General features: G+C 36.4%; 3 protein-coding genes and 1 long non-coding RNA gene across 6 annotated transcripts in view; 2 read left to right on the top strand and 2 right to left on the bottom strand.

Moving 5' to 3' along the window:
- The window catches only part of LOC105689643 (activating transcription factor 7-interacting protein 1), a 57,669-nt gene extending 50,815 nt beyond the window's left edge, over positions 1 to 6,854 (bottom strand). The window contains exons 1-2 of the mRNA XM_048658465.1: positions 6,810 to 6,854; positions 5,848 to 5,905 (exon numbers count right to left, since the gene is read on the bottom strand). Of these exons, the coding sequence (XP_048514422.1) occupies positions 5,848 to 5,905; positions 6,810 to 6,845 (94 nt within the window). The 5' untranslated portion in view covers positions 6,846 to 6,854. The remainder of the gene's footprint in view (positions 1 to 5,847; positions 5,906 to 6,809) is intronic.
- A 475-nt stretch (positions 6,855 to 7,329) lies between these two features.
- Positions 7,330 to 13,567, top strand: LOC125501778. Its single transcript, XR_007279415.1, has 2 exons — positions 7,330 to 7,872; positions 9,170 to 13,567. It is a non-coding gene; the product is annotated as an uncharacterized LOC125501778 (long non-coding RNA).
- Positions 13,568 to 13,927: 360 nt separating this feature from the next.
- Positions 13,928 to 15,683, top strand: LOC105689742. The gene is made up of 6 exons (XM_012406995.3): positions 13,928 to 14,204; positions 14,277 to 14,443; positions 14,507 to 14,750; positions 14,842 to 14,988; positions 15,068 to 15,242; positions 15,304 to 15,683. The coding sequence occupies exons 1-6, from the start codon at positions 14,118 to 14,120 to the stop codon at positions 15,636 to 15,638; spliced, it is 1,155 nt and encodes a 384-aa protein (XP_012262418.2). The 5' UTR covers positions 13,928 to 14,117; the 3' UTR covers positions 15,639 to 15,683.
- A 122-nt stretch (positions 15,684 to 15,805) lies between these two features.
- LOC105689741 (probable Na(+)/H(+) antiporter nhx-9) lies at positions 15,806 to 21,229 on the bottom strand. Of its 3 annotated transcripts, none has more exons than XM_020854502.3 (17): positions 20,425 to 21,229; positions 20,059 to 20,322; positions 19,697 to 19,893; positions 19,320 to 19,576; positions 18,864 to 19,081; positions 18,488 to 18,690; positions 18,310 to 18,399; positions 18,151 to 18,221; positions 17,859 to 18,074; positions 17,638 to 17,773; positions 17,408 to 17,548; positions 17,259 to 17,328; positions 17,086 to 17,175; positions 16,950 to 17,015; positions 16,705 to 16,869; positions 16,473 to 16,625; positions 15,806 to 16,377 (listed from the first exon to the last, which is right to left on the bottom strand). In XM_020854502.3, the coding sequence occupies exons 1-17, from the start codon at positions 20,819 to 20,821 to the stop codon at positions 16,151 to 16,153; spliced, it is 2,961 nt and encodes a 986-aa protein (XP_020710161.2). In that variant the 5' UTR covers positions 20,822 to 21,229; the 3' UTR covers positions 15,806 to 16,150. The 3 variants fall into 3 exon arrangements, with proteins under 3 accessions (XP_020710161.2, XP_012262417.2, XP_012262416.2); XM_012406994.4 differs by having other exon boundaries at positions 17,086 to 17,160; XM_012406993.4 differs by having other exon boundaries at positions 17,086 to 17,190; positions 20,425 to 21,227.
- Positions 21,230 to 21,315: the final 86 nt, after the last annotated feature.

Below are 21,315 nucleotides of genomic sequence, written 5' to 3'. Positions count from 1 at the left end.
TTTCTCCAAGCCAAAAGACCTTCGAAAAACCGTACTTATATTATTTTATCAATTAAATTGGTGTACCGTCTAGGTATGATTATATGCATGAAGTAACGAAAGGAAAAGAAAGGATGAAGAACGGTTAAAGAAAAATGATAACAACAACAACAAAAACAACCACCACGATTATTAACGACAATTGTTATTTAAAATGAAAAATTAATAGCATACGAATCGGACGTGTAATAATTCGATCATCGTCGCATCGAATCGGGGGGAGAGTTTAACGAGCTCTTTGAAATTATTATGAGAAAGAGATGAGAAGAAATTCAATTGCAAATGGAAGAAAATATAAACCATGTATATATATGCTGATATACACATGAATATCTCCACGATTATTATAGGAAATTTGTAGATATTTCAACAAAATAATTATGATAATTCATTGTTTTTATTATAATGCATCCGGAGATATGAGAAAAATTTTATCTGTCTTACTACACTACTGCTATTACTACTACTATGATTATTATTATAATGAATAAAATTACTATATTATTATGATTACTATGAAAATTGTGTCAAGTTTTTCGAATAGATTTTTTTCGTACAGTGCAGCAGTTATAGATTTTATGTTATTAGATATGTAATTTTTTTTTTTTTTGGTTTTTTTCACCTTCAATTATTCTAATTATAATTACGATTATTACTACTATTATCATTATCGTTTGTGACCATTATTTTATATCCGGACGTTTTAGATGATTTTACACGATTATTATTAATAGAATTTTCAATGCGATTATTAATTAATTCATATCGATTATTACAACATAATTATTATTTTCATTAGTATATATATATATGTGTGTAGCTATATACATATATATTTACATAACATAAATATATGTATATATATATATACGTTATCGGTTGAAACAAGCTCGCAGTCACAAAATCAATTTGTGTGATATTCGTCGTAGCACATATACATTTAGTTATATAATTATTATGTTAATATACTTATAGCTATATAATTCTTTGACATTCGCCTGGTGTTTGATTTTTTTTCCTTTTTTTTTTCTTCCTCCCTCCCGCCGTTTTCTATTCTTTAATTTATAACAGTAGGCTTTAATTAACCTCGTATGCCCATTATTGTCATTATTATTATCATCATCATCATTATCATAATTAAATACCGAAAACGATTCACTTACACAAACACATACACAAATTTAACATTCATACGAATATAAAAAAAGATAAGAATTCGAAGAGGGAAACTAAGAAGAAAGGGAAGAAAGGAATTACAGTATAGTGATAACATTTTTCTAATTAATAAAACAGTTGCGCCTGATATCCTCGTAATAAAATCAATGATTTTTTAGTTAGTTATTATCAATCTTTCGGTCATTAATTAATTAATTATTATCATTATTACGCTACATAATTCGCTCTCTTCCTAGCTCGCGCGAATAAAGTGAAAAAACGAAGGAAAAAAAAGCAGAAACGAAGAAAAATTTAAATATGTAACAAATTATGTATAGGTATATGAATATATATATGCGATGTGTGTAACGCATCGCTGCAGCTTTAATTCGCGATGATAAATGATAATTATTATCGGTTCAACTTAATTAATTCATATTATACCCGGATATAAAAAGTCGGGTATTTCCTTACGAAAACTCACGGGGATTTCCCCTATGTATTAAGTATATGTATATACCTGTACACATGTACATATATATATACTATATCTTCTCGTTTACTCGTATTGTTATTTAAAAAATGATTTTTTCATCTTCTCTTTGTTTAAAATTCCGTTTCGACGAGTTGCAGTTCACGCGGTGTAGTTACACTATATTCTACTTTCGTGTAAAACTAGTTTGAATTATTTTATCTTCATTTTTCCTATTCTTTTCTATCCTCGGTTATTCTACACTTAGTCGAATATCAAACTACTTATACGATGATTATATAATAACAAAATTTATTCGCCCATCCATTAATTTTCGCATCTTATATGCAACAGCAGCAGCAACCGCGCGCGCTCCGCGTACTTCCTCTTTTGCTATAAAAACTGAATATGCTCAACATCTCAAATGAAATTTTCTTTAGTTTTCCGGTGAAAAAAACAATGTTACAATGGCTTCGAGCTTCTGACGATATAGTTTCGTCGACTCGTTTGCCCATAAAATCAGACAGGAATAGAAATGATAATTTTTTTTTTCGCGTACAAAATCTTGTCTTTCATACGTATAATTTTTGGTATACAGTACAACGTACATGTGTATATTGTTATATCGTCCAATCCGTACTTATAGATGTGAATAATAATATCCTAATAAGATCTCGGTTCGAAATTTAGCTTTAAAGAAAATTTAATAAGGGAATGAAGAATTGAAAAACTAGAGGAGAAAAAGAAAAGGATGAAAGTTAGGGACGAAAAATAAAACCAACTGTATCGTAATTGATATTATTCGCACGTCGATGACAACGATAATAATAATAATGATAATAATAATAATAATAATAATAATATCGACGATATGTAAAAATGTCGCGTTGTTTAAATAATAGTCGACCGCGGGATAAGTGAAAATAAGAAATGAAAGAAAATTCGGTCGATGAGGTGCCAAGCGCCACGTACTATTAAAAAAAAAAAAATTAGGAAAGAGCTGCAGCAGCGATCAGAGTGATTGAGATAGTAATAAACGTGTAACAGATACACCTATAATATTAGTTCATATATAATTTATGCATGTATACGAAAAATGAATTATTTTGTTTTTGGCACATACATATCCTATAGTTATTATGTAATACTAATTTTTTCGAAGCTATTCTTCAACGTTTCATTCATCTTACCGATAGAAATAAGCATCCTCATTGATTCTTCCATTCGTTCTTTTTCACCTTCTTTCTATCTTTCCTTTTTTTCATGACCGATCGAAAAAGTGTATAGCTATGTCGAGTGAAAATGTGTCCTAGATCGTATATCGCAGTCTCGGTGGTGACGTACATATACATTTGAATAAATAGATGTATAAATGAATAAAATAAAATAAACTAAAATAAAATAAAATAAAATAAAACACACACAACTACAGAAATTATGTACTACGCGTATGTAATCTAATTATATTGCATACATACATGAATATATATATGTATATGTGTGTGTGAATTATATTATATATATATATCGATGAGAATATTATGTATACTCACAATCAGTCTTTTTATTTTACATTATAATATCATTAGATGCAAGTTATGGCGGAACCAGGTTCCTATATAGTTTTTTAGGTAGTGGGGAAAGTGAAAGATTTTTTTTTCATTTCCTTCTCGTTTTTCTTTGCTTTTTCTTCTCCATTTTTCAATTATTACTACTTCTCGTCTCATGTATACATAAGTATATATATTTAATATGTTTTGTGACTGACGAGTATCTCGGGCAATATAAATTAATTAAAGTATATACATATATATATACACATGCATACCTATCCGCGAGTTTATATTGTTTCTACTACTACGCCTATTATTATTATTATTATTATTATTATTATTATTATCACTATTATATAGTATATAGAAATGTTCAACGTCGTGGAATTTGATAATCAATCGACCGTCTCCCAAAGATCGCCAGGACATGTTTGTTATATGCCTTATCCTAATTCTAACCATATACATATATATATATAATATTATATATATAAAATATATATATGCACACATATGTATGTATGTAATTACATAATTTTTATGTGCCGCCACACATACACACAACCACTGACATGCGCGCGCGCACATAAGTATATCCATATATACGAATTAATCTATATGTAATAATGTCCACGACGTGGGATGTTAATTTGATACTTTTCGCAATTAATTATGTCTGTCCCGAGGGTGTTCTGTTTTGATTTTCACTTTTTTTATATATAAATAAAAATATATGAAACAAAAAAAAATAATTAATAAATAAATTGAAATATATACATAACATAACGATACAAAACGAACTAAAAAAAAAAATAAATAATTATATATATAGATGATACATTTACATACATGTATAATAATTACAATGACGATTTGTTCACACAAGTTTTCTACTTTTTTATATGTTCATATATGTATGTATACGTATATATATATGCATATATTATAATATAGGTACATTTATCATTATTATTTATTCATTCAACTTTATTTTATTTGAAAAAAAATTTTAATTCTTTCTTTCTTTTTTCTTTCCAATTTGTCTCGGCTGCATATATTATTTCGCTTCAAGCTGCTGTTTGATATCTGCATCACCCGTGCTTGTTGCAAGAAAAAAATAATAAAGAAAATAATTCGATCACTTGGTACGGGGGCCAGTGAGAACGAAAAAGAAAAAAGGAGTGAAAATGAAATTTGAGACGAAAAACGACAAACGAATCGAAAATGAAGTAGAAAAATTATGAGACGTATTATATACGAACTGATAATGTCGAAGGAGCTTTGGTTTAACTCGGGTTGTATGGGTTGTTTCTCGGCACAGCTGCCGCAGGTTTGGTTTATCCTGCAGCAGCAGCAGCAGCGGCAGCAGCAGCAGCAGACAACGTAAATCCAGTCAGACCGGTTGGTCCGGGGCGTTAGATTTTCGAGCGATCGCACTTTCGGCTTCTCAATAATTGTATCCTTGGAACGCGAACGGGCGACCGCGCGTCGTCGTGTATATAATGTATGTATAAGTATATATATATACGCATCTATATACATGCATATATTTATGTATCATATATATGTACCGCGGTGCGCTACATAAGTGGAGAAAAAGGGGACGTCATCTGGGGCCAAGTTCACACACTATAGATTTAACAACGGATGAATCAAATCCTCGATCTAACGATCGAATGATATAACGTAAAATCATATTACGTGAATGATTATCGAATCGGTTGAAATTTTTCCTATTTTTTATCTTTACCAATTAATCGAATGATTAATCAATTATCATCATCATTATCATCATAGCGACGTATCGATACCCGATCGAGTCGGGTTTTTGATTCGCCATTACGTACAAATATATACATATATATGTATGTATATATATGTATAAATATAAATTTATATCGGATGCTTCGGGCAACGTAGAGCTATGCACGCGTAGACACGGGGGGGTATTATATACAGGATACCGGGAAGCCAATAGCCCCAACCAAGGTTTTCGAACCAGTTAAACTTTTCCTATATCTTACTTATATGCGCCGCTTGGAATTACGGATCACGGTATATTATCGTGATATCCCTCTCGATCCTTAATTTTTTTTATTGCACATACCTACCGTGTATGCGTGTTTATATACCAACTTACACGAACGCGACGGACGACGAGGTCCGTAATAGCCGCGGCTATAATTATCGTCACATCGTATACCTATACGTATGTGTGCATATGATCGCCAATTATTTATTCAAATTGTCGATATCGGATAATTATCGTTATTCTGATTCGGTAGCGAATATCATCCGTGTACGTATAATTCGATTAAAAAGAATTTAGTTCGATCGTCGTTGATCCGGTACATGCGACTACTGTATCCGTAAAGGTGTACATGTATTTAATATATATATAACAGGTGAGACGCGACCGATCGACCTGTCGTTTCTTCACAACGTCCCTATACATATATATACGTACACGATAAATTATAGGCATATACCTATAGACAGGTATAAAGGTCTCGCTTTTTGCGGTTTTGTAACGTTATCTCTTATGCCGCGCAAGCTACACACTTCTACACGTCTCTGCGACTACTACTGTTACCACTACTGCTACTAGTTACATTATATACTACATACCTCCTGTATATAACAGCTCAAAAGTTCGTTGACAGCGAATAAACGTCGCGATGTACACCTGAAAAGAGAAGAGAAAAATTATACGTATATATGCGTAATGAGCATAGGTCACAATTCGCACGTGGATATGCGTTATAATACATTGAATTCGATACCCTGGACGCGATTTAATTTTCGTTTCATTGCGATAACGTACATAATCGTATCACATATTTAAACATATATAGAAATTTTCTTTTCCGCTACTACCGCTGATCCCAAAATACGCCCACGCGTTTTGTACGGAATATTAATATCACATATATACGTACGCGGGACGGGTGTAAAATATAATCGCATGCATTCGTCGATGGTCCAATAAATTGCGTAATTTACGTAATTAAAGAGAAAGTAATAATACGCGAGCGAAAGGTTTGCATTTCGAATTTATTTCACGCGCGGCGCGCGTTCTCGCACAAGTATTCCCATATAGGTGTGCGCTGTATCGTTATAAATGAATTTGATTTTACTCAATTTTTCACCATTTTTTCGTTACTGCCACAGAAACGTTCGACCGGAGCGTGAATTCACGAATCGATCGATTGAATAATTAATCATCCCAAAAACCGAAAGAGAACGAACCGAATCAAGAAAAAAAAAAAAAAAATCGAATCAAATCGAATCGTGGTAGAGATACTTTGATCCCAGATAACGCATAATCGAGTCCGCGAATAATTAACAAAGACTTTTGTTGACTGTATTCCATTGAACGCCCCTTGATTCTCGAAGACGACATCACAGACCACGTACGATACAAAATCCTAGATAAAGTAATAAGATTCGAATGAGACGGGCGAGAAAAGGGAGAAAAACGAAAGAGTAAAATAAGAAAAAAAAAAAGAAAAGTTATCGTAAAAGTTCACATGGAACGAACGCATCTCCGACGCACGAGGAAAAAGAGTTAGCGATACATAGATGCATACTTTTATATATATATATATATGTGTATTCATGTACATGTGAAAGGATACACGCACGTATACATGTGTATGTACGAGGCATATAACCACGGCAGCTATTATGGTCACAAACTGACAGTCATAACTTTTTCGGCGGTTGGCGTCTAGAGCAGCGCCAGAAGCATTGGAACGGCGCGAGAAATGATGGATCACGGCGATCTCCTAGACTAGAAGGGCGGCGGGCGAAGGGGGAACGGGGGAAGGGGGGGAAGGGGGGAGGGGGGGTTCGGTTCGTAAAGATGAAGAATGTTATAAAGAAGGGGGAGATGAAGAAGAAGAAGAAGTAGACGAAGAAGATGAAGAAGGAGAGAGGGAACGGGAGGAGGAAGACCTTGTGAAGTTGCGGCTACAGAAGGAGAAGCAGGAGGTGAAGGAGGAGGAGGAGGAGGAGGGGGAGGAGGAGGAGGCAGCTCTTGTCAAGGGGAGTCCGCAGCATCGGCCTCGGGGATCGGAATCGAGACTTTTCAGCCGTTAGTCGAGCGATTCGACGAGGAATGGAATTGATGTAGGTGCGATATGTTCGGTGGTACGGCAAACGCGGTACGTTTTAATAATGAGAAGATGATAACGAAGACGATGAAAATGGAGGGAAGGGGAGACGGGGGAGGGGGTCTGGAGAAGTGTTACAAAGTTACCCCCGAGATGGTACGTGAAAAATTTTGCTGAGAAAAGGAGGAAAGAAGTAGGGAAAGCTCGGGCAAAGTTGCAGAACGAACGAACGAACGGCAGCCGGTATTTAGCGTACGTACGTACTTACATTACGATATTATATACGTACTCATAGGTATATCATCCAGGCGAAAGAGGAGAACCGACCACGAAGAGGACTCGAAGGGGGAGAGAGGCAGGGGAGGGGGAGGGGCGCCCTTGACTTGAACTTGCGGTTGGCGGGGGAGTGGGAATGCATGGCCTTGAGCCGCCCTGTCTCGATGTTACAGCGTTTCTCAATCGGGCACCTTGCCACTTGATCTTCCTCCTTTGAACGATCGTCTCCGCGATAATAAATACCTAGCCATGTACACCATAGGTAGGTACAGGTATATATTACATACGTTTATACCCCGCGTACATGTATACATAGCATACCGTACCCATACCGAATAAAACTACCACCTGTACAACACACGTTCGAATGGTACACCACTCGTCTCTCCGCCTGAATGGGATGTAATATAGAAATGATGCAGGGCGAACGAAGAACAAAGAGAAAGACAAAAAATACAGAAAAAAAAAGATTCTTTTTCAAACGAAATAAAAAGAACGTACGAACAAACGCGCATGTATAATTCAGACGTTGACGCGCGAATTTTTTCAGTTGCGCGGGTCGCGATGCAGTGAAAAAAAAAAATCATTATTTTTACAACGTTTTATTTAAAAAAAAAAATTTCGTACTACTGCACATCCTGTAAGACCGGGGAGCAACAAAAGTAATGAGAAAAAAAGGAGCCAATTCACGCTTTTCCGTAGCGAAAGAAACGAAGAAAAAAAAAATATATATCCAAGGAAAAGAAAAAGGAGAAAATTTGCAAACGAGAAATTGATCGTCGTTCGTCGATCGAAAAACAATTCACAATTGTATAGCACCATCCGGGATCTTGGTTCGTCCTTCTTTATTTTCGTCTTTCAACATTTCTCTTTCTATTTAAATTTTGAATCCGTCTTCGTAGTGCGTTATTTTTCCATTTTTTTGTTTTTTTGTTTCGTTTTGTTCTTTCCCCAAATGAATTCCGCAAGAGACCGCACGTACGTTTGGTACACGACGTTGAGGTAGTACGACGAAAAATTCTTTCTACACAGGTGTTTACGATTCCACATACAACCGCGACCGTCTTCAGATTTAAAATTGCAAATCATAGCTACCGTAGAGATACATAAATGAATTCGTGAATCGATTAGACGGTCAAGAATATTTGATTTCTCCCTTCGTATATTTTTATTCTCGTCATTTTTCATTTTCTTTGTTTTATTTCTCGAGGCGATTCGTCAATGGGACCTCTTTCGGGTATCGTCGATTATTCCTCGTGGGGGGGGGGGGGGGGAAAAAGCTCTCACGTTGGAAAAATAGACAAACGGATAGAGATGCGAAAATTTGATACGGAAACATGGCTACTTTCGAACAATGGTATTGAAATGAATCATAAGGACAACACCGCTAGGATCGATCGATCGAGAAGAGAGAGGGTAGAATTATCGAATGTCCGGAGGCGTGTATCGCTGTACGTACATATATATCATCGACGGTGAGAGGAACAAAGTATGCACCACGTACGCGGGTTTATTGTAATTCTACGAAATATATGTACGAAATACTCTCGTTGTACTAGACTAAACATGAATCTCATGGCGGCTAACGGAGAGCAACCAACCGAATCGGCCCGTTTCTTCTGCTTCTGCTTACGCTGCTGCTGGCTGCGGCTGCTGCAAGTCTGTAAAATTAAGAAGTTGAGAACGCGACGCGTCGCGACCGAAGGAGGAGGGGGGTACGGGACTGTGAGAAGAAGGATTTTGGGGGCGGAAGGGGGAAGGGGAAAAGGGAGACTCTTAGGGAGGAGGAGGAGAAGAAAAAAAGGGAAGGGATGTGAAGAGAAGAGAAGAGAAGAGAAGGAGCGAGGTGACGGGCGATGGGCAGCGTTGCGAGGGGCAGGGGACGAGGAATCGAGAAAAAGAGAAGGGTGGTGGTCTTCGGTCCCCGCAGCAGCAAACCGGCAGCAGCCAGCAGCACTGACGCAGCATACTCGAATCCCGTTTTTGATATTTCATTCCCCCGTGAAAAGAACATCCACGTAATTTCTTGTTCGAAACAAAGGGGGACGAAAAAAAAATCACGCCCCCGTCCCGGGGTGACGTGGAGATCGCGGCCGAAGACCGAAATTCATTCCTCTCCGAGGTGAAATGAAAAAGGACGAAGTCGGTAGTCGCGGTAGGAATAATGATAACGTTCATAATAATGATCGTAGCGAGAGTGGTAGCGGTAGAAGTTAAAGTCGAAGTTATACGAGGAAAGAGAGCAAAGATGGGTCGCGGAACTTGCGCTGCATCCGACGACACCGACGGAGCAGCACGTGGCCTACTACTCTACTCATCGCTGCACTCTTTGCAGGTCCTGAACTGCGCCTACCTACCTACCTACCTAACTACCTAACTACCTCTGTTTCTCTACCTCAGCCACCTTCTCGGCTTATTGGTTTTGTGCAACGTTTCCGACGCCCAACTTAATCGCAATGCGACGAGTGGGGCGACTTTGTTCCTCCTTTTTTCACGTCTTACACGTCCAACACTTCCCGATTCTCCCGTACCCAACCACCCGCCTACCTACCCCTTGGTAAAATATTATTTACTCCGTTTTCACTCGTATGTATTACCCCCATATCGTGTATATACTCGGTCAGTAATATCCTGCGGGGGAATTTCTTCTTTTATGTATGCTGGATTTCATTCATACCCCAGTTTATAGTTTATGCGATTTTCTCGCGTGATTTCTGACGCGGAGAACGATCATCTTGAAAAATAAGTCGAATCGATGACGAGAGAAAAGGGGAATCGCGTGCCATTGAATAAAATTTTGTGATATTTGTGCGCCACGAATGGGCACAGATCTGGTTAACGAGACGGTTTAAAAATCGTTTTTTTTTTTGTTTTGTTTTTTGGCGAGTAGAAACTTTCGCCGAGTTTATCGCAGGTATAGCTATGGATACGTGCATCGCCGATGACTCCTCGGAGTTAATTTTCTCGGGCGCTGCTGCTGCTGCTGTTGGTGGTTGATGTCGAAAGTTGAAAAGATTATAAAACGCGGCGTATGCTAAGCGGAAGACTACGCCAATGATACCGAGCTCACCGACCTTCGAATCGGCCAGGCCGTTTTTGTGCTCTGACGCTGCAGGGCAAAGCGGGGAAAATACGGAGAAGATGGAGGGAAGAGGGAAGCTAATGCAGTCCTCGTAGCCAGTCGGTCGCACAACTCTGTAGGAATATTTTATTTCTATAATAATATTTGTTAAGAATGGAAGAACGAAAAAAATTTATACTCTCTCTTTACGTGTCGTTGTTTGTTAACAACCGATTCATTTGTACTTAAATTCGATCGGACCCGACGCGGAAACGAAACACGCGTTGCGAATAACGAAACTATTTTTTTCTCGGTTTTCTGGATTCCCTTTCCCTGAGAATCGATCGATTTTCGCTCCGTCGATGGAGCGACACCCGATATCGATTCGTTTTGATGAGATTAATGTAAAATTTCAAATGTTCTTGATCATCTTTCAGGTCGGAGCAATCTTGGAATGGCCAATGGCCAGTAATTGGTGAGCTAGGTATACAGCAGTAATGGTATATCTCGTGGTATTCGCCCGATGGAGCGAATATTTTCGTCTTAAGGACCGGTCCTCCTTCTCCTCCTTTTACTTCTACTTCTTCTCCCTCTCCTTCTCCCGGTTTTTGGTTCGGTTGACGTTGCAGACTGCGGTTGTTGTCGGAATGCGCCCCGCAATGAGTCGAGCGCTTAGCAAAATAACAGAATCAATTTTTGACAAGCTGTTTGCCAGCAAAATCTTGATCATCCTACTCTTTATTTTTATTTTTCTGTTTTTTTTTCTTCTTCAGATCCTGTATAACAACCGGCACTTCACAGCAAGGAGTCGAGTCCAAAAAAAAAATGCATGAATATTATATACGCACGCATATTTGTAGATTTTTATTAGCGCGTATCGCGTGTATTTCTACATCCAGAGGAGGGGAGAGACAAAAGAATAATTGATCTCACATGAATTCGACTTGCGTTAAGCGTAATCACCTCGATAACGATTTAAAAATCTTTCAAATTTATTTGTCCGCGCAACGCGGATACCCTATTACAATAATATTTTAAAACGACGACAGATTCAGCACCCGCGATTATGACTCATACTGAATTTGGCCATGAAATACTAACGAAACTCAACGCGCGCACACACCCGAGGAACAAGCGAAACATATCGCGTTGTATTTTTGCATGTAATACATGCCAAACGAAATATAAAATATATTAACGTGTACTAAAATATGAGCTGATCATCATCCAGCGGTGAATGATTACCTATTTTTCAATTTTCACTCCCCCGTTCAGTGCCTGATAAATTTAACGTTTCAATGATTTTTATTTTATTTTTAAATCAGCTTTTTTTTTATCACATATTTGTGCAGCGAGCCGAGCAGCAATTATTTGCGAGTTACACCTACTATAGTATGTATACCTATGCGCATAAGGTTGAATCCTTTGTTGTTATAATAACTGAATGAAAATCTTTCATATTTTCACACCGCGTTCAATGCAATTATTCGTAATCCCATAGGTGTTGTATCAACTGCAGCAGCATCAGAGAGAAAGAGAAGACAAAAAACAGAATGAGAAGAAAAAATAATTACATATGTACAATGAACGATAAACATTTCCTTCCAAATATTTAATAATCAACCCTAACGCTGTATCGATAATTTTGTAATAAGTGTCTTATATTTTCACTCTTTCAACAACAGCAACAACAGCAACACCGGCAACAGTGATAGGTAGTAATAGGTGTAGACGTATTTAATTATGTTTTTAATTTCGACCCGGAATCGTAATTGATCAACAACATTATTATCAATATTATTACTATCATCGTCATCGTCGATATTGAATTTGTTTTTCGTGTATCTATCTGATGTATAATTCCATTAAATAATTACTGGTATGGCAACTGTATCAATTTATGGATTGTTAATTCTTGACTCTGATGTATCTTTCAGTTTCGGTATAACATATTCCATTATCATATTATACAATATCAATATTATATCATTTCCAAATTCAATATTTAATTGAATAATAATCGAGGGGATGTTGTTTATCAACTATACATACCTATATATATGAATGTATTAAGACGTGTAAATATGATATTCCGTTAATTGCATGTATATATAATTATAAATAATAATAATTATAGGATTAAAGTGAAATAAAAGCGGAATAATAGAACAAAGAGAAGAAGAAAGCAAAAGAATTGAAATGAAAAATAAAAGTTTTAATAAACATGTATATCTAAATAAAAGTGAACAAATGGTGGTTGTCGCGTAGAAAGAACGTATGTTCAAAAAGGCGCGCTTATTAATTTATAAAACGAAAGAGAAAAAAAACTATGCATAAATTATTAATTATCTGATTTTCAACGTTAACTAATTTATGCAATTTCGATCATCTTACGAAACCATCGTTGGCAACGTGCAAAAACTTGTTAAAATTATCGGAACAAGAAAAAAATATTATCATCGTCTCTTAATCATCATTAATATCATCATTAATTTTATTGTTATCATTATTAGATAATTTTTTTCTCTAGTTTTTGAGAAACTGCAATTGCTTCACAATAGTTTTGTAAGTGTATAAGAGGTGCGTAATGTAACAAGCCTACTGTGATTTGATTAAAGAACAATTAGATATGTATTTGTATAGTATAATGAAACGTGGTAGAAGATACGTAGTTGATGATCCTGTAGATAATTAAAAATAATCAATAAATTAATTAAAAATTAAATACATATGTAGAAGGGGAAAATAATTGATCGATTTTAATCCTTGTCATAATATAATTATGGTGTATGTATAGAGAACTTTTGAAAGGAATTTGAAGCATAAATTGGGCGCGGTATGTTTTTAATTTAATTATATTATAATTACCTACATAATTAGTGTTAAGTACATCCATTTAATATTGAATATTCCCAATTCCCATTCAAATTCTAAGTCTTTCAGGTCATTATATTCGATATGTACTTATCACCTATAAATACGTATGGGTATGTTTAGATATAAAACACGTACCACTGTATATATATAAATATATAAAATATTCGATGACTAAATACATACGGTTTCATTTTTTGTTGTTTGGTTAAAAGAAAAAGGAGATAGAAAAGAGAACCGGAAGGAATGGACGTATAAAATTGTGTCTCTTTTTTTTCTTTTTCTATCCCAGAAAGCACATTTGTATTAAGATTGAAATAATAAAATCTAGAAAATATCGTATGATACGTTCAAGCAACTTTCGAAGTCCCGGGTACAGATCATTCAAGCTCGGACCTTGTTTACTATTGGTTGAAGTTTAAATATGGCTGAACACGAAATCAGCTGATATATTTTACAGTGGATTTGACGGTGTGCGGTCTCGCTGTGGAACATGACAAGTACTGCCTTTTCGAATTTAGTCTATCGGCTTTGAAATAATCTCAGAAATTTTGAACCGATATAAATTTCTAATGACAAATAGGATCATAATCATGTTAAACACAATCAGGAGTAAGAATTTTTATGTGACTAGGTCGCCAGCCCACAAAGTGGAACTTGTGAGTTTGATAACCTTTGAATTTATCACACAGATAATCTAATAGTTCTAAGATGTATCTTTTTTCTTTCAGACCTTAAACTCTTTCTTTCACACAAAGGTGATGAGCGACCGACAAAATTCGGAACAGGAATCTACAAAGTCTTTTGCTGGTCTAGAATTTCTGGCAAAGTATGACAAGCCAGTGACAGAAAAAATACTCAATATCCTCAATAAAAATAGCACCGATGAACTCAGCAAGTAATTATTCAAATTTTTTATCAGATTCGTGTCACGGAATTACATGAAATAAACTGAATACAGGTACGACATTTCTAAGGGACGGTTGGTGAATGTTGATAAGTATAGGAAAGTAAATGGAGGTTTCAAGACTATCTCAGATTTACTCGAGGTTGATGATTTTGGAACTAAAGTCTTGGAAAGATTAGTTAAATCTATAGCAACAGAGTCAACCAATAAAGTTGAAAAGACTAAAAATATTAAAACCAAACTTCCTAGGGGATACAGCAATATTACAATACCCATTATAGATGATGATAAAAAATCAGTGAGTGACTAGCAATATTTTAAAATGCATTGAGCAGCGCCGCTTTGTTTTGTGTAAGTTGTAACCTTCAAGAGTTTTCCTCACTTCACAGAAAATAAAAACTATGACAAGCATTTATGCGGGTGCAAAGCATATTAGTTGGGCAAAATTGGGAACAGACGGTTGTTTGATGTCGTGGGACAGTCACAGTAATTTTGAGTGGCCAAAAAAAAATAATCCTATGCTACTTCGGAATTTGGTAAAATCAGCTGACGTTTGATAAACCTTTATCGTTTTGATTTTACCGTTTAAACGTCGATTATATTTTTCAAGTACAGGCTGTAACCATACACAACAAGCTACCTGAATCCGATGTTTATTTAATGGAAGAAGCACCTACTCGACAATATTCAAGCAATCAACAAAAAGCTGTCATATTCCAAAAGATGCAACAATCGCAGTTTACCATGATGCTTATGGCACTGGTGGCTACGAAATCAAATACATCAAATGGTAAGAGATACTGCAAAGATTTTGCTTTAACGATATTGTACCGTTTTATATCAACTTTTAGAAAATGGCAAAACAAGCTTGAACGGAGTTGATAATTTCTACTTTCTGCAGCAACTGTTGACTGCAGAATTATTTCAATTAAACGTTGGTAATGAAAGAACATCAGCGCAAAATTTGATTGGAAAAATTGGATATGAGGGTCTCTTCCAATCTTCAAAACACATTACTCCGATTAGTATAGCAGCTTCAGAAATAAATGTGTATAATCAATGTGATCTGTTGAGAAGAGAAGCTCTGAGCGAAGTGTTACTTATATCTGCTGCTTTTCTAGATTTGGTTATTAGATGTAATCCCCTATCGCTTAATTCACTTGGCGGTAAGTTTCGCAGCAGATAAGCTGATAGTTTAATGAATAAAAATTTACTTTATAGGTCGTTCAAATTCTTGTACAATAGAATTGTCATCGAATTATAAAACCCCTGTTTTATGTTTATCAATTTATGCAGAAAAAAAAACTGAATTAGTAGAGGATAAAATTCTAAGGTGGCATAAATGTGCTGCAGTTTTTTTCTTTTTGTTACTTATTTATTATCAACTTTTTACAACACTATAACTGCTAATGCATCTGCGACGACACTATTTGAGACAATTCTTATTGCGATCGAGTTAATTTAATATTTCCCAATGACTGACAACTTGACACCGGCATCTGATGAAAAAATATGAGGCCTTTCTTAGTTTTTCATTCCCATCGCCAACAGAAAACGATAATTTTCGTATGCCAACCGATAATTTTAACTGGTGGGTGAATGCGCTGCGACAGACAACAAGTCGACCAACCTAAGGCTAGATAAAATTTGTTCATTTGGTATTACACCTATTCTCAGCACTCTGGAAAGGTTATATTATTATATATTTTCTTCTTCGTAGTCGGACGAATCAGAAGACGACGTAATTAACGCCGTCGACAGGCTCGGAGTTTTTGCCGAGTAGGGGTATTGCGATAACCGCAATTTTTGTGGATTCCAGCATTCGGGTAAAGAATGTGCTCCATTCGTAGTTTTCTCTTCCGATATAGGCTCTACTGACCTCAATTCCATCATCGATCCTCGTCTGGAGGAACGTCTTGGATTATCTAAAATAATTCATCGATATAACCGGCGACCGGTCTTGGCAAAATATCAATGCCAAACTACTGGATTGAAACAGAGATCCTCGAATTCGAAATACCTGATATTCTCAATGGGGAATAACAATACTCTAGCTGCGGTACCGAGGGTATGCTGTCTACAGCTTCTCGCGATCCGCTAGAATTTATCGAAGAGATACTTTCTTGCCCAAATAGTCCAATAACAGATTGAACTTTGGGCTGTTCGATACCCCCTATAATCGAAGAACAAAAATATCAGGAATAAATGAGAAGGTTCCAAGCCTGCAACAGCTAAAATCAGATGAAACCTACCCAAGAAAGTTGCTGAAGGAGAATTGTACGCCAAATATTCCTTGTTGGAACACCAAGCCGGAAATTCATTTTGTTTTACTGGTCGAGTAGAATCATAATCATCTTCTCTTTTCCACGGTAGCATTGTTTCGGTAGCTGTCGGAGTTGTAGCCCGCTGGCATTCTCCTGTAAAACAATTTCGGACCGCTAGATGTTTGAAATTTCAAACCTCAGATGCAAAGATTTAACTACTATATTCCGAGTACCATCCAAATCGCGCTGGGACTGCAATCCCACTAAATCCAACTGCATATCGATAGCACTCGGAGGTTCTGAAACGTATATTACAAAATAATTTCGAATAATTTATAACGCTACCAAGAAATTTTTTTATATGCCAACCTGAAGATCGGGCTGTAAATGTTATCCCCGATTCCCAATCTTCCTTGGTGTTCGGTTTAGAGCCCTCCTTACATTCTGATTCATAAAGTACTTCGTTTATATAGTCTGCAAGGATTATCGACGATTGAATTTTTTATAATTAATTAAGATAATTGGATGGACAATTTGAGTACCTTGTGAAAATAATTTAGTGGATCCATTTTGTTGAAATTCTGGAAAACTGACATGATTTTGCTTTCCCTCCTAGAAAATTTACGCTCGCATTTTACACTATATGCGAAATAATCGGTGACGATTAAAACAAAAATATTCAATAACGTACCTTCGGTAATTTTTTGCTACGTTTATTTCTATGTTTATGCTCTCCCATCATGCGTCTTATGTTCATGTGCATTTTATAGTTAACTTGGGTAGATAAATCACGATCATTTACGGCGTGACGACTATAACTGAGTCGACGATGCTGCAATTATTGTGGAAAAAAAATATTCAACGATTGACAAAATGTCAAATATGAAATTAATTTTTTCAATTAAAAGAGCATAAACCGACCCGCTTGTACGGCTTGCATAATTCTTCGGCTAATAAATGGTGTATTCTGGCATCGGTCAAGTCTTTTTTAGACGGATTGTATTCGAGTTCCTGGAGATCGATGTTCCAACTAGATTCTAACTGACTGAAACTTGGACTAAAATTCATTTTCAGCGATTAAATTGTTTATTTTTTCACGACTAAATTCGAGTTTAATTCAAAACGGGAATCAGCTGACTAACCTGCCGTTAAATTGACCCGTATTACTGTAATTCCGGAATATAGCAGACATACTTTCTGTACCACTGATATTTCCTATAGTCGAAGCATTTCTCCTTATGTATTCCATGGCATCTTTCATAGTTAACTTGGAATATGTTTCTAAAATTTTCGGCTCAGCCCCTTGATGATTTCGCAACAAGTACGGTCGGATAAATTTATTGTCGAACCGTTTGAATCTGAAGTATATATAACGATTGTATTAACGAGACGCAGTGGGCAGCTCTTTTCCCCCCACACTAATCCTATACGTACTTGTCCCTAACGTGATAATTTCCATGTTTTCCCAAAATATCTTCGATTCCTGTCATCGTGTGATCCATTATCTAAAAGTGAGTTTATAGATATAATCGTAGTTTGGGGAAAAAAATCACGCGTAATTTCCTCCGAGTGAAAAAAAAAAATGATGCTTACTCGTTCATGAATTCTTTCATTCATGGTAGGTTTTCGTTTTTCCGCCCTTTTTACGTTCAGTATTCTAACGAGGGGTTTAATAGTGATTCCCTACAATATAATCACGTGGTTTTCAATGATAACGAATAACGGAAGTTAGAACGATATTAATTTTCAATAAAATTCATTGTTAGCGCACCTGAATAAAGACCGTAAAATAAATTACGGCGATTGTAGTCGTAATGAACATCGGTTGAAGAGGTACGTGTTTAGGATCGATTAATAATACCAGTGCAAAAGCCACAGCACCGCGCAATCCGCCGTAGGACATTACGAACTTTTCAACCTTATCCAATTTGTGTAATCTGAATTGATTTGCAACAGCGGCCAAGAGCACGACGCCTATGAAAGAACGACAATTCAGTTACGCAAATCCTTAAACGTGTTAAATCGTTTTCGTGATAATCAAAGACAATCGCAAAATAAATGTTCTTTTCTTTTAAATGTAGGTATATGCATTAAAAAAAAAAAAAAAACGTAAAAAACAATTTTTGCTTTCAAATAAGTATTCTCACCGATAATACGGTAGACGGAACAAAATACGATTGTTGTAACAACGAACCATGTGTTCCAATCGTGTTTATTATTGACCGTCGCCACGCCAAGAAACATGAATATTATTGTTTCCGAACTACTTGACAGCATTTTCATAGTATATTTAACTGTGGTGTGCGACTTGTGCGATATGTTGGCTTCCACGTAATTTTTCATAGTTATACCGCAAAATGTTATTCTGAAATATTATAACGTAGGTGTTACGTATTCGGGCGAAGTTTTCCATTACCGCTGTTATTATCCCTTCGATTATTTTTCTACCATTCGAAACTGCATTTGCATAAACATATACGTAAAACGATCGTGTACATTATCCAGGGTGAATAATGCAACGGTATAGAATACTTAGTGGAGGTGAAAATTGTGTAACGTGAAAATAGCTGCGGTTTGTTTTATCTCTCTCTAAGAAAACTCACGCCAATATTCCAGACATGTGGAAGATCTCTGCGTTGAGGTAGGCCAAATAAGCCATAACAAATATGAATATCGGTTCGATAACCCGTACTTGATGCGTAAATCTGGTTACGAATCCAGTTGCAAATCCCCATGCTATTCCTATTATCGTACCACCTATTGCGACTACTAGAAAAGAAGCGAATCCCGATAACACGTCCGTATAAATTATCCGAGACGGACCCATTTCGCTGTACGCTTCGAACATGTTATAAAGTACCTGCGAAATTTTAAGTTATTTATGAAATTTTTTCAACTCTTTAGATTCGTTTTTCGTGCGATGAGCTGAATTATTTTTTTTCTTTTTTGCTGTATAATGAATTTAGTTTGACGTATTTACCACGGTGACGGCATCGTTCAACAAACTTTCCCCAAATACAACTATGTACAGTATTTCGTTAACATGAATTTCCTCAAATACAGCTAATACGGCTACTGGATCTACGGCACTTATCAAGGCTGAGAACAGGAACATATCGAGCAGCGGTGTTTCACAACCAAACAAACCACTTTTTCCTAATATCCAAAGTGATCCACCTGGAAATATTTAAGAAGAAGTAATACCTTTCAGGTAAAACTATAGACACATCCAATTAATTAGACGATCTTATATAATAATATCAGGCAGCTGGATTACATACCGGGTGTCTATTTCGAAAATTTACCTGCCGAAGTCGCTATCGCATGGCGATTCTTACTCACCGATTGAAAGGGTGTTGAAAATCGTTCCAAGAACGGCAAATAACAAAATAGTTCCCAAATGATCAAAGAATAATCTGTTTGGCATAAAATATCCAGCATCCAATATTATTGGCGGCAACATGTAGAGAAAAAATGTATCCGGTGTCAACGGTGATACGTGGACGCTACCGGCATGGAAAAGAAGAACTCCTACGACCACACCGACGACTATAAGAAGACACGACTCTGGAAATATTCTGCTCAATTTCGGCGCCATGTGAAAACCTAACGAAGAAATGAAAAACGGATTTTGATACGGTTCAGATATTATTTTTTTTGGTCTTTAACGAGCGTATCATGCGACCGAGATATGTTGTACACGCTTACCTATCTTAGCGAGGCTCGCGAAGAATATCCATATTCCTATAACAAATGGTGTTTCTACCCGGTGAAATTCGACGGTTACGATGTCGTACTGACGTTTTGATTTTTCAGGTATTTGATTCGTCGCACTACCTATTCTCATTTCGGCATCGTTTGATGCGTCTTTTCTTACGGGACCCATAGGGCCGAATTCCATTCCCGGGAAAGGACTTCTCAAATCATCAGGCACATCTTTGTTGTGATCGGAATTCGTCAAGAGATATTTAGCGGTAGAAACTTCTTTTGGCGTAGCATGTTTGAGGTTGTAGGCGTTGATCAATTTTACATGAAATAGGATGTAAAACTGAGCAACGAAACACGTTAGCGAAAATAAATTTAAAGGTGAATTAAACTTTGCCATAATTGCGAGCTTGCAGGTTTGGTTTGGTTTAGATTTATGATTTTTTTTTCGTCGATGGTAACGTCATAGTATTTGATCACCACTTGATCTCTTCGTCTATTAATTATGCCCCTTTTCTTTTTGAATTATGACGATTATTTATAATTACGCATGTCGATAAATACGAACGGACACTTTTCTCCGTCCATTAACAATGCGATTTTTTATCCTCCTCGGCTTCGTTCATTTTATATTACTGGACGTTACTTTATCGTGACCATACATGTTTCCATGTTTTTTTATTCCAATATACGGGCGTTCGATATTATTCGCAGGGGAGTGCGTCGCTTTACTAATGCCTATACTTATTTCTCTACCCCAACCAGCTGATCGTTTAAGGAATACGCGCAGGCGTCGCGACGCACGACGAACTACGATTTTACAACGGAGAAACTTCCCCTCGAATGAGGGTTGCGCAAAATCCGCGCATCTACCACGTGCTATAAACGTGTAAA

This window comes from Athalia rosae, chromosome 7 (genome assembly GCF_917208135.1).
Source record: "Athalia rosae chromosome 7, iyAthRosa1.1, whole genome shotgun sequence".
In the NCBI taxonomy this organism is placed as follows: Eukaryota; Metazoa; Arthropoda; class Insecta; order Hymenoptera; family Athaliidae; genus Athalia; species Athalia rosae.
The sequence above is the reverse complement of the archived record's forward strand: the minus strand, read 5'-3'. Positions and strand labels throughout refer to the sequence as shown.

Excerpts from the sequence above, each read along its gene's own strand:
- LOC105689742 (XM_012406995.3), top strand. The coding sequence starts at position 14,118 with ATGACAAATAGGATCATAATCATGTTAAACACAATCAGGAGTAAGAAT. Across the intron at positions 14,205-14,276 it reads CAGCCCACAAAGTGGAACTT|ACCTTAAACTCTTTCTTTCA; the intron begins GTGAGTTTGATA and ends TTTTTCTTTCAG. Across the intron at positions 14,751-14,841 it reads TAGATGATGATAAAAAATCA|AAAATAAAAACTATGACAAG; the intron begins GTGAGTGACTAG and ends CTCACTTCACAG.
- LOC105689741 (XM_012406993.4), bottom strand. The coding sequence starts at position 20,821 with ATGGCAAAGTTTAATTCACCTTTAAATTTATTTTCGCTAACGTGTTTC. Across the intron at positions 19,082-19,319 it reads CACATGTCTGGAATATTGGC|AATAACATTTTGCGGTATAA; the intron begins GTGAGTTTTCTT and ends ATAATATTTCAG. Across the intron at positions 17,549-17,637 it reads TATGCAAGCCGTACAAGCGG|CATCGTCGACTCAGTTATAG; the intron begins GTCGGTTTATGC and ends CAATAATTGCAG.